The 12062-nt window shown below is 44.0% G+C and overlaps 1 protein-coding gene across 1 annotated transcript; it reads right to left on the bottom strand.

Annotated features, from left to right (window-relative positions):
- Window positions 1-2216: 2216 nt before the first annotated feature.
- FAM83H (family with sequence similarity 83 member H) lies at window positions 2217-11719 on the bottom strand. The gene is made up of 4 exons (XM_009819807.2): window positions 11267-11719; window positions 9984-10148; window positions 9525-9649; window positions 2217-4994 (listed from the first exon to the last, which is right to left on the bottom strand). Exons 1-4 carry the CDS (start codon window positions 11711-11713, stop codon window positions 2348-2350), a joined length of 3384 nt encoding a protein of 1127 aa, XP_009818109.2. The 5' UTR covers window positions 11714-11719; the 3' UTR covers window positions 2217-2347.
- Window positions 11720-12062: the final 343 nt, after the last annotated feature.

Below are 12062 nucleotides of genomic sequence, written 5' to 3'. Positions count from 1 at the left end.
AGCATTTCCTGTCTTTCTCAGGTACACGTAGATACAGGAAATGGCAATGACAGGGTGAACATGTTGTGTAGGCAGTGCTCTGTGCAGCATGTTGGCTCTTGTCAGTCTAAGATGCCAATTCTCATGCACAGAAAAGGGAGCCTACTGCTTAATTCAGGGTTGTGGCTTCCACTGAAAGCCTAGCACCTGGCAATTTGACAATACAACACAACATCTAAGATCCTCTGTGAACCTAATCTCAGACTGAGAGGTGATGGGCTCTAACTTTTTATTCTTAAAATGGCTTTTGTTATTACCAAGTGAATTAGTTATTCTCTAATATTGTATACACCTACAACATCTGGTAATCAACCTATCCCTAAAAGAGGTGAGTCATTCTAGTTCTGGTCAGGAATATACTTTCACACTGAACGCACCATGCTGAGCAAGATAAAATTCTAAAAATCTAAACAAGTACAGCAAAATTCTAAAATATTAATGTAATCTGTGACTATAGAAATAATTAAATTTCTAACTTGTCTGTTACAGAACAATGCTGGAGCAGGTAGGTTTGGGAAAGGCTGGGGAGGTATGGAATGATGCAAGTAAGAATTACACAAAATAGGGCTAGCATATATATAATAGGATATATCTCTATATAGCCTATCTTCCTCTCTGGAGTAAAATAATCTCTATCTGTATCATCTGGCAGAGAACAACTGTATTGATCATTACAGTTCATTTTGGGACCCACCAATAACTGGATCTGATTCATTACTAAGAGCAGACAAAATAAGTATGCATACAGCATTCATTTGTGAATTTGTACATATGTAACAGATTATGGGTTGTATCTGAAATGGTATACATTTATACAATACGGAATAAGCGTTAAGAAATCCATTTCAGCTTTTTTTTTCCAATTTTGGCTGCTTCTTCCCTCCTTTTTTTCTTTTTTTCCTCTCTTAACTTTATTTCTAGGTTTACCTCCTCATGTTAAAGTAATTCCTCTTGATTCTTCCAGCTTCTTACCACCATCTGTATTAATATGGGAATCAGCTTAATTTTTTTTTTCAGATCAGACAATCTATCTTTCCACAAATTCATTTCCCAAGGTTTTCAACAAACAGTAAAATAATCATTAATTTTTAGATATGTAAATTATATAAAGCCTGCTAAATTATATAAAGCCTGCTACCATGAGAGCTGATCTTCTAAGAAAAAGCTAAAGAACAGCTAAGTAACTAAACATTATGAACAGTGTTTTCTTGATAGCCTGTGCCTCTACCTTCTGTCCTGCAAGACACTGTAACACAACAGCATAAACCTACAGGCTAATCTGGACTGTTTTAAAGCTGCATCGTTAAGCTTGGTACCAACTACTACAAGAAACGTACATGAGATAAAACACTTCTGAGCTTGAAAATTCCAGCAGCCTTATTCCTTCCATTGTTAGGAGTCCCTTATTTCCTTGTCTTCACATGGAAAGATGTGCTAACAAATGAACATCCCCTCCTCCCCACAATCACTTAATGAATTGGAGTTACATTGTCAAAGGAGGTTACTACTTGGTCAAGACAGCATTTTAAATTAATTAATTAAACTCCTGACTCAGCTGAAAAGGAGTTCTGAAAACAGGTCTTTCTCCATTGATTGCCTGTCAATTTCCTTTTTTAATGGCCTTTCAGCTGCTTCTTTCAGCTCAACCACCAAAGCAGTACTTCCCTTATACATAAGGAAACAAACCAATAACAAAACAGAACCAATAGGCTTAGAAAATGGTAAATACAAAAGCTGAGCATGTACTGCTAGACAGGACCATAACCATAGACAGGGGCAAAAAGTTGTTTACAATTTTTTTTTCCCCTGTAAACCTTCAAAAAGGTGCCTCCCGTATTTGAGTCGTTATTAGATACAAAGAAAAGATAACTGTACCAGAGAAACAACTGGTTTTTAAACACTTTTTCCAGTTAATGCACATGCATGTGTGTCTGTGTGTATTTTTCTTTCGTGGACTGAACTCAAGTATTGAATTTTCTATTTTTTATTCTTTCCTTCTGAAAGTGGAATTGTTTTGTCTGCTGAAAATATACCCCAAGCATAATATAAAGAGACTTTTACTTTATTTCTTTGTTTTAAGCATCTTGGCAATTTAATAATTTTATTTGAAACATACTGTGATAAGGTTACCTGATATCACATGAATTTATTGGGCAAATTGTGCCATAGGAGTCTAATGCTGAACACACTTCCACTCACTAACCATGAAGAGTATTCCCTATGGTGCTTATAGCCATCATAAACAAGTTACTTCCTCATTCCCCTTTGACAGTCAGTGATTATATGGAATTAAATATTATTTCTATGATCACTTTTTGGTCTTGAAGGTCCCCAGGATTTTGGGCATGAATTTTCCCATTTTCTTGTCTTTGGCATCTGTGTCATATTCCTCTTCACTTTGACTTGTATGTTCATCCTTTTTGCAGAAGACCTCAAATCTACTGTAGACTCGCTTCTCCTTCCGCATATTCTCCATTTTTTTCAGAAGAGTATCTCTATCCTCTGATGGTTGTCGCTGAAGGTTTCGTTTCTGGCTCCCAAAACTCTCTGACCTGTGGATGTTACAGCTTTTCTCCTTCTCACCTTTCCTTTCCAAGCTTGTAGTTGACTTAGAAAGATCAGGATTACTAGTGGATGGTAGTTGCTTGGCCAGTTCAGCTCTGTTCTTCTGACTGTTTGCAGAGATTTGTTCCAAAATCACCTTGGTATCATCACGGAGGTTGCTGCTGTACAGGATGTTAGCTGTGGATGAAGGAAATCTCCCCTGTGTTGGCTGGCTGCTTTTGGGAGGAAGTGGTGTTGCAAATTTATGGGTTTTTTCTTCCTCCATCATTTCCTGACAGTCCCCTATGGAAGATCGTTTGAGAACCACAGCCTGCTTGTCAGATTTTCCACTCTCAGAAGTGGGTTCCTCCTCCAATTTCTTTTCACCTTTTGAGTTCAAAAGCTGCTTCAGCCGTAGTGACCCTTTTCTTAAAAATTCCATTGGATTTTGTTCTTGTTTTGAACAGTCTTCCTCAGACTTATTGAGAGAGCTGTCAGATCCTTGACTTCTAGATAAGTTTTCAAGAACTGATGTGGTACTTGTCCTAATCTGTGGTTTCTTCAGTTCTGTATTGACTAATTTTTGAGTGTCTTCTCTGAATGTCACTCTTTCCTTCTTCTCTGGAAGAGTCAATTTCTGAGTGTCTCCTACAAATATAAGACTCTCCTTCTCTGGAAGAGCAGGTTTATTCTCTATGGGGTAAAACCGAGATGATAATTTGTCCACCTTAGTGCCAATATGTGCTAGGGAATCTTTATTCAATGTGTCAACAAGCTGGGGGGTTGATGAGGCCATTCCAAATGGTCTGTCAGCCTCTCCATGCACTTTGTAAGTACCGCAGGAGTCTTTGGAGTCTAGTACCCTACTCTCCAGAATCTTATATTGCACGGATTTGGTACATTTCTTCTCTGTGTTCTGTGATTCTTCCTGTAGATAACTGGAAACAGCTTTGGTATGAGTGACTGTAGCTCGCTCTGTGTCTTTGCCCACAGCTTTGTACTTCTCTAAAAGTTCTGCCACTTTAGATGAGGCGGCTGTCTTTACAGTTTCATTGTCTTTTGTCAACTCACTGGACATTTGTTCTTTTTGGATCATCTGAACCTTTTCTATTGTGGTGTTAGGCTGGTCTAACTTGGCAGCACTGAAAATCAGAGAGGACCTGAGTCTTGAGCTCCTCTGGATCAAAGGATTTATTCTGGACCTAAAGGCATCTTGTTTCATTATAGGGGTTTCTTCACCTACCCTATCAGGATCTGCAAATTCTTTGGCACTTTCAATTCCCAGTGACTTGCTATTAAAAGACATAGGGGATTTGAATGCTGGGATGAGGTCAGCGGGGTGCTTTGTAAGGGCATCCCCAAGAACATCATTATATGCCTCTGATTCCATAGGCATTGGAAGACCTTCTTCTGGTTCGGACTGGTATGCACTAAGGTATGAAGAAATCCTCCAGTTACGTAAACCTGTTCTATTTTCCTGTGTGTTCTTGTCTTCATCTTGGTCCTCATCTTTGTCTTGTAAGAACAGGCGTTGTTCCAGGCTTTGTTTCTGTGTAGGAGAAGTCTGGCAAATGAATTTCTGTCCTATATTCTGCCTTCTTAACATCATTCCCATTGGGCCATTGCCTGCAGGATTCAGCTGATCAGAGCCATGTCTCACTTCCCTGGAAGAATTTGAAGGTACATAATCCAGCCTTAAGGGGAAACCTTCCTGTGGAAAATTGGATTCAAGTTCAGGGTATCTGGGTCCCTCTCCATAGTCTTCCAGTTCATTGAATCCTGGCCTACCACCTCGGATTCTCTCAAAGAGTCCCTGAGGTCTGCCAGAAAGGTGGGGATGTTCAAACTGGTACTGGTAGAACTGATCCTTCTGAAAATGACTAGACTGGATTTTAAATTCATCCATATTGTTCATGAACATCTGCCTGGCATACTGTTTAGAAGAAGCAAAATTTTCAAATGTTCCTTCTGCAAAACTGTGTCTCTTAAAAGCATCCAACTCCAGCTGCTTGGAACGGAGAAAACCCCTGACAGGATCCATCTGAGAATTCTCCATTTCTACCTTTTTATACATTCGCATGGCTGACCCCTCCACAGTATGGCGCAACATGTCATCCCGCCTGAAATTTGACAGGAAATACCTGTCTGGATCGACTCTGTCCATAAAGGAGGGAAAAAGATTGTCATCCCTCTGGAACATCAGGGGTGCTTTTTTTGGAAAGAAAGGCATGTTATTGCCAAAGGGAGTCATGGCAAATGTGTTCTCTGCCTTTGCCAAGGCATTGGCTGGAGGAACAAGAGGTTCTGACTGTGCAAACAAAATTCGGAATTCTTCATCAAAGCTGGCCACCAGCTCCCCCTGGAAGATGTGTGCAATGCTTCTGTGAATCTTCTCAAAAGACCACATAAAACTACAAAGAGAAATAGAAGTAATGATAGTGTATTAGCATCAAGTAGCTCAATTGTACCGCTTTACATTAAACCATTTGCTTGCCTGGAGAAAATTCTCCTGATTCTATTTACTGCTCAGGCAGCCATTCATTACATGCTATTGTTCCCAAGCGTCATAGTTACGAATTGATTTGGCATGCCATCTTTGCAGAGGATTTTACAAGGCAATAAATGACTTCTGTTCTAAAAAAGCCAATCAGTAGCAACAACAGCAAGCAAGCGAGCTGATGATAATACTTATATGAAGTAGATGTTCCTGCAATTACTTTGGGTTGTAATTGGTTTTTATAATTAAAATGTTGTGCCCATCTTTAAAAAGAGCAAAAGGATCAACTAGGGAACTACAGCAAGTCAGCCTTACCTCAGACTGAGGGCAAATTGTGGAGCAAACCTTCTGGAAGAAGGCCAATGGCATCCTGGCCTGTATCAGAAATAGTGTGGCCAGCAGGAGTAGGGAAGTGATCGTGCCCCTGTACTCAGTGCTGGTGAGGCCGCACCTTGAATGCTGTGTTCAGTTTTGGGCCCCTCACTACAAGAAGGACATGGAGGTGCTGGAGCGTGTCCAGAGAAGGGTGACGAAGCTGGTGAGGGGTCTGGAACACAAGTCTGATGAGGAGTGGCTGAGGGACCTGGGGTTGTTCAGTCTGGAGAAGAGGAGGCTGAGGGGAGACCTCATCGCTCTCTACAACTACCTGAAAGGGGGTTGCAGAGAGGTGGGTGTTGGCCTCTTCTCCCAAGTGACAAGTGACAGGACAAGAGGAAATGGCCTCAAGTTGTGCCAGGGGAGGTGTAGGCTGGATATTAGGAAAAATTTCTTTACTGAGAGAGTGGTGAAGCATTGGAACAGGCTGCCCAGGGAGGTGGTGGAGTCACCATCACTGGAGGTGTTCAAGGAACGTGTGGACGTGGCATTGTGGGACATGGTTTAGTGGGCATGGTGGTGTTGGGTTGATGGTTGGACTTGATGATCTTACAGGTCTTTTCCAACCTTAATGATTCTGTGATTCTGTGGAAGCCATTTCCAGGCACAGGAATAACAGAAAGACAACTGGGATCAGACAGCAGGGATCTACCAAGGACAAACCATGCCTGACCCAATCTGATTGCCTTCTACAAAGAGAAAGCTGGCTGTGTGGACAAGGGGACAGCAGAAGATGAGGTTTTTCTTGACTTTAGCAAGGGTTTCCACATGGTCATTACATATGTATCTTTGTAGCCAAATTGGAACACTGTGGACTGAATGAGTGTGCCCCATAGTAAATGGGAAATGGGTTGGACTGTCGGGCTTCATGGGTGGTGGTCAGTGATTTGAAGTCTGACTGGTGGACAGTTATAAGTGGTGTTCCTCAGGGGTCAGAACTTGGGAAAATAGTCTTCAACACTGTCATTAATGACCTGGACAACAGGACAGTGTGCACCCTTGGCAAGCTTGCAGATGACACCAGAATTGGGGGGATGGTGCAGTTGATGTGCCATTCAGGACCATGTCCAGACAGTTTTTGAATATCTCTAAGGAGAGGGACTCCACAAGGTCCCTGGGCAACGTATTCCAGTGTTCAGTAAACCTCACAGTAAAAACATGTTTCCTTATGTTCAAACGGAACCTCCTGTGTTTGAGTTTGTGCCCTGGTTTGCCTCTGGTTCTGCCACTGGGCACCACTGGAAAGAGTCTGGCTCCATCCATCGTCTTTGCGCCCTCCCTTCAGGTATCTATATACATTAATAAGATCCCCCTGAACTGTCTCTTCTCTAGGCTAAACAGTCCCAGCTCTCTCAACCTTTCCTCACAGATGAGGTGCTCCGTTCCCGTCACCATCCTTGTGGCCCTTCATTGGACTCTCTCCAATATGTCCATGTCTTTTTTGTACTGGACACACTATTCCAGGTGTGATCTTACTGCTGCTGAATAAAGGGGGAGGATCACCTCCCTCAACCTGCTGGCAATGCTTTGCCTAATGCAGCCCAGGATACCATTTGCTGCCTTTGCGGCAAGGGCACATTGCTGGCTCGTGTTCAACTTGGTGTCCACCAGGACCCCCAGATCCTTTTCCGCCAAGCTGTTTTCCAGCTGGGTGGCCCTCTAGCGTATACTGGATCATGGTTTCCCAGTTTTAGGTTTCCCAGTACAAGAAAACTGTTCACAAAGTGGAGAAAGTTTATCAGAGGTCTACCAAGATGGATAGCAGGATAAAGTATATTTGGTATGAGGCAAGGCTGGAAGAGCCAGGCTTGTTCAGCCTGAAGAAAAGTATGCTAAGGATGGCAAGAGTAGGGGGGTGGGGGCAATTAGCTGATTGCTGTCCTCAACTACATAAAGGGTGGTTATAAGGAAAATGGAGCCAACCTCTTCCCAGAGGTACACTGCAGGATACAAGGCAACAGATGCAATTGTAGCAAGAGAAATATCAATGAGCTATAAATAAAAAAATTCTTCACAATGAGGGTACTCAAACATTGGAGCAGCTGCCCAGGGAGGTTGGGGAGTCTGTATCCCTGGAAATACTCAAAACCTGACTGGACATGGCCCTGAGTAACTTTATGTAACTTTGACGATAGCTTTACTTTGAGCAGGGATGTTGGGCAGCTACCAGTAAACTGTACATGAGTACTTTCAGACTGAGCTACAAAAGGTTTCTAATATCAGCGTAAGAAAGGCTTACGTTTGCCGCCTTATATCACAGAATCACTACAGTTGGAAAAGACCTGTAAGATCAAGTCCAACCATCAACCAACACCACCATGCCCACTAAACCATGTCCCACAATGCCACGTCCACACGTTCCTTGAACACCTCCAGTGATGGTGACTCCACCACCTCCCTGGGCAGCCTGTTCCAATGCTTCACCACTCTCTCAGTAAAGAAATTTTTCCTAATATCCAGCCTACACCTCCCCTGGCACAACTTGAGGCCATTTCCTCTTGTCCTGTCACTTGTCACTTGGGAGAAGAGACCAGCACCCACCTCACCACAACCCCCTTTCAGGTAATTGTAGGGAGTGATAAGGTCTCCCCTCAGCCTCCTCTTCTCCAGGCTAAACAGCCCCAGTTCCCTCAGCCGCTCCTCATAAGACTTGTGCTCCAGACCCCTCACCAGCTTCGTCACCCTTCTCTGGACACGCTCCAGCACCTCAATGTCCTTCTTGGAGTGAGGGGCCCAAAACTGAACACAGTATTTGAGGTGCGGCCTCACCAGCGCTGAGTACAGGGGCACGATCACCTCCCTGCTCCTGCTGGCCACACTGTTTCCGATACAGGCCAGGATGCCATTGGCCTTCTTGGCCACCTGGGCACACTGCTGGCTCATATTCAGCTGGCTGTCGATCAACACCCCCAGGTCTTTTTCTGCGGGGGATCTTTCCAGCTACTTGTCCCCATGTTATTTGAGGGTTTTTGAGGCTGCAGTGGGGGAGGGGATATTGACAGACTGCAGTAGATTTTGGTTATGAGCAAGGATGTAAGATATGTTTTGGTCTACGAATAGGAAATGGGATATAGTAACATACACCCCTCAACTGAGATACTCGGCATAACATGGGCATAATATAGTTATTAACAATAAAGGCATGGGTAATTCCATACAAGTAACTTGCTCTTGAAATGTAAAGGCCTACTCCTTGGTCTCTTTAACTATTCTGCTTTGAAGGGAGTTGTTGGATTAGGGTTGGTCAGTGGAGCCCAGTGACAGGACCAGAGGCAATGGGCACAAATTGAAACACAGGAGGTTCCATTTGAACATAAGGAAACACGTTTTTATTGTGCAGATGACTGAGCACTGGAATAGGTTGCCCGGGGACCTTGTGGAGTCCCTCTCCTTAGAGATATTCAAAAACCGTCTGGACACGGTCCTGGGCAACTGGTTCTAGGCGGCCCTGCTTGAGCAGGGTGGGGTTGGACTAGATGACCTCCAGAGATCCCTTTCATCCTCAACCGTTTTGTGATTCTGTGCAGGAAGGAGGAAGACATTCAGCGTTATGGCGTGTCTTCCCAAGTCAAGCTCTGCTTTCCTGGAAACGGGTAGATATCTGCCTGCCAATGGGAAGCACTGAATGGATTCCTTATTTTGCTTTGCTTGCATGTGCAGGTTTGATTTAGCTATTGAACTGTCTTTATCTCAACCCACGAGTTTTCTCACGTTTGCCCTTCTGATTCTCTCCTACATCCTGCTGGGAATAGTGAGCAAACATCTGTGTGGGGCTTAGCTGCCTACTGGGGTTAACCCACACCACCTCGTAATTACCATATCTTTTTAACAGATCGTTTACTCTCTTGATGTGAAGGAAGCTTGGCTTCGGGCATCTGGGCTTGAGGGCTTGTTTAATTGGTGCATCTACCTCAGTTGCAAAATGGTGTATTTTTCCTGAAAATTGCTGCTCAGTATTCTTCAGTGAGAAAAGCTTTCATTCATTTGGAAGTGCCGAAGCACTCCTTTACCAATTAACCAGCCTCTTTCTCACTGAAACTGGGACATGTAACATTGCAGGGCTTCTCACCTGTAGTTGCCACTCAGCACCACCATGCAGTCCACCAAGAGGAATTTCTCTTTCACATGGCCTTTGAAGGACATCCCTGTGCGGCAGTAGTAGGTTGGGCCAGAAACTGTCCTCACCCTTAGGAACTGCAAACCAGACAAGGCACTGACTCAGTTGGAAGCTGTTACTTCCTTCCCCTGCCCCTCCTTCTTCCCCTTGCTCTTTTAACTTCCATCCTGCCACCATTTTTATACTTCAGCTCTAGTGATTCTATCTGCATACACAATGGATAGATAAACCCGTTTATTAGTGTGTCCCCAGCCTTCAGCCCTGTATTGTTTCTTCATACTCATCTTTCACTAGGCTCTGGCCCATTTTCCCCTTTCTCAGGTTTTTACTGTCATAAAAGCCCTCCGTGTCCCAGGATATATCCCCCTCAGGATGTGAATTAGGGGCAGGGCAGGTCTTCGGTTTGCTCACCTCCACATAGTTAAGATTGACTCTGCATTTAGCAGCTGTATCAAGGAAAAGTTGAGAGTTCATTTCATCCAGCAAGATGTACACAGGCACTCTGCGAGCAGCAGCATCCAACACCTCAAACAGCAGATCCACATCAGTGAAAATGTCCATCACTATGGCTACCACCTAGGAAAAGAATGCAAGACAGACATCAGCAATCTGTGCCCTGACTGATCACATTCCCCAGCACCTCACATTACAAAGCTGCACTGCTCCACCGTCTCCATTCCAACTTCCTTTTTAAACAGGAATCTTCCCATTTAAAGGTTCCTTTAAACATTGTGGGCCCCAGAACTGGAAACAGAATTGCTATCTAAGGTGCATATTCTGTATATGAGGGTGAGAGGTGAGGGAAAAACCTCACTGCCACTGTGCGTTCCCTTACTCATTAATCCAATAATACCAGGTATTTTTTTGGTCACGTAACCACACTGGAAGGTTGTATTGAGCTGCTTGGCCACTACCTGCTCACCCCCTCCAACATACCCATGCCATTTTTGGATAACTTCCTGGCCAGTGTTCAGTCAGCCACTATATAGCTGCATCATATGCTGATAATACGGGAAGTAGCTTCAAAGCTCTATCTTCCTCTCCTTCCCAACTCTTATTTTATCAGTGAGTATAAATACCTGATGGAAGGGCGTAAGGAATATGGACCCAAACTCTTCTCAGTGGTACCCAGTGAAAGGACCAGACACAAGACACAAATTGAAATATGGGAAATTCCAGTTAAACGTAAGAAAAACCTCTTTTACCGTAAGGGTGATTGAACACTGGAACAGGTTGCCCAGAAAGGTTGTGGAGTTTCCATCCTTGGAGATACTCAAGGTCATGTCCTAAGTAACCCTCTCTAATCGACCCTGCTGTAAGCAGGGGGGCTGGACTAGACCGTATCCACAGGTCCCTTTCAACCTCAACTGTTCTGTGAATCTGTGAACTCTGGGCGTGTTTTAGCATGGCCTTACATATTTTTCCATGAGACCAGAGAGCAGAGGCTAGCTTTGATGCAGTCAACGGTAGTTTTAGAATCATCCTTCCCCTCTGTCAGGTCCTAGAAGCAAAATTAAGGGAAATAGCAGAGGACAGCTTTGATGCAGTCAACGGTATTTTTAGAATCATCCTTCCCCTCTGTCAGGTCCTAGGAGCAAAGTTAAGGGAACTAGCAGAGGACCTGATGCATTCCGATTCATCTTTCGCACACATACAATTTATCTCTGCTCTAGTTGGGCCTTTCACTGTCTCACCTGTTGAGCTGCTCGAATCATTCTGCGAGCCTCCTCCTTAATGCTGGGATTGTCCGGGGGTGGTGGTTGCACAAGGGTTGTCACCTCTGTTCCCCTGAACCCAAAGACCATTGGCCAGCCCAGGTCAAGCTCAGGAACAGCAAGGTCCGAGTTCATGGGCCAGTAAGTCCCAGAGGATCCATCCATGTCATTGTCACCTGCGGTGTCTGTGCTACCTTCCTGATTGGCGTACTGGGGTTTCTGGAGATTCTGTATGATGTGATCCACCTCTGAGTTGCAAAGAAAATCAGGGGCTGCTTCCTCTGCCAGGAAGCGTTGGTAACTTTCTTTGCCCTCTTCAGTAAGCACATCCAGAGCTAAGCGGTAATACTCCTTGTAATGGGGAGGAAGATAATTAGGGTCAAGGGGATTGTCCCCCTGTGAGGAGCTTTGAGATCGACGAGCCATGAGGGGAGGGAGAGCTGTAAGAAAAGAATAACCAACAATGAGAGCAGTTTCACTCCAGTGACACATCCTTCCTCATAAATGGTGAGAGTTGGGGGTTCATGATGGCAAAATCAAAAGGGAAGAGATTCAAAGCACATGGAGTAATGTTGGAGAAAGTTCATTGCGAATGGATGGGGAGCCTTAAATTAGGCAAAGGCAGTAATCGCTTAAGCATTACTTTAACACAGTTAAATGTTTCAGGGCAAAATAAGGAACAAATCAAATTGGGCAGCACTGTGATGAACAAGGATGATGCATCTAACAGAATGCCCAGCCTTCTTTTTTAGGCTGCCGATTGCTAAGCTTAAAT

The sequence above is a fragment of the Gavia stellata genome, chromosome 3 (assembly GCF_030936135.1).
Source record: "Gavia stellata isolate bGavSte3 chromosome 3, bGavSte3.hap2, whole genome shotgun sequence".
NCBI lineage: Eukaryota > Metazoa > Chordata > Aves > Gaviiformes > Gaviidae > Gavia > Gavia stellata.
Note: the sequence above shows the minus strand (reverse complement) of the source record. Positions and strands in the feature narration are given on the sequence as shown.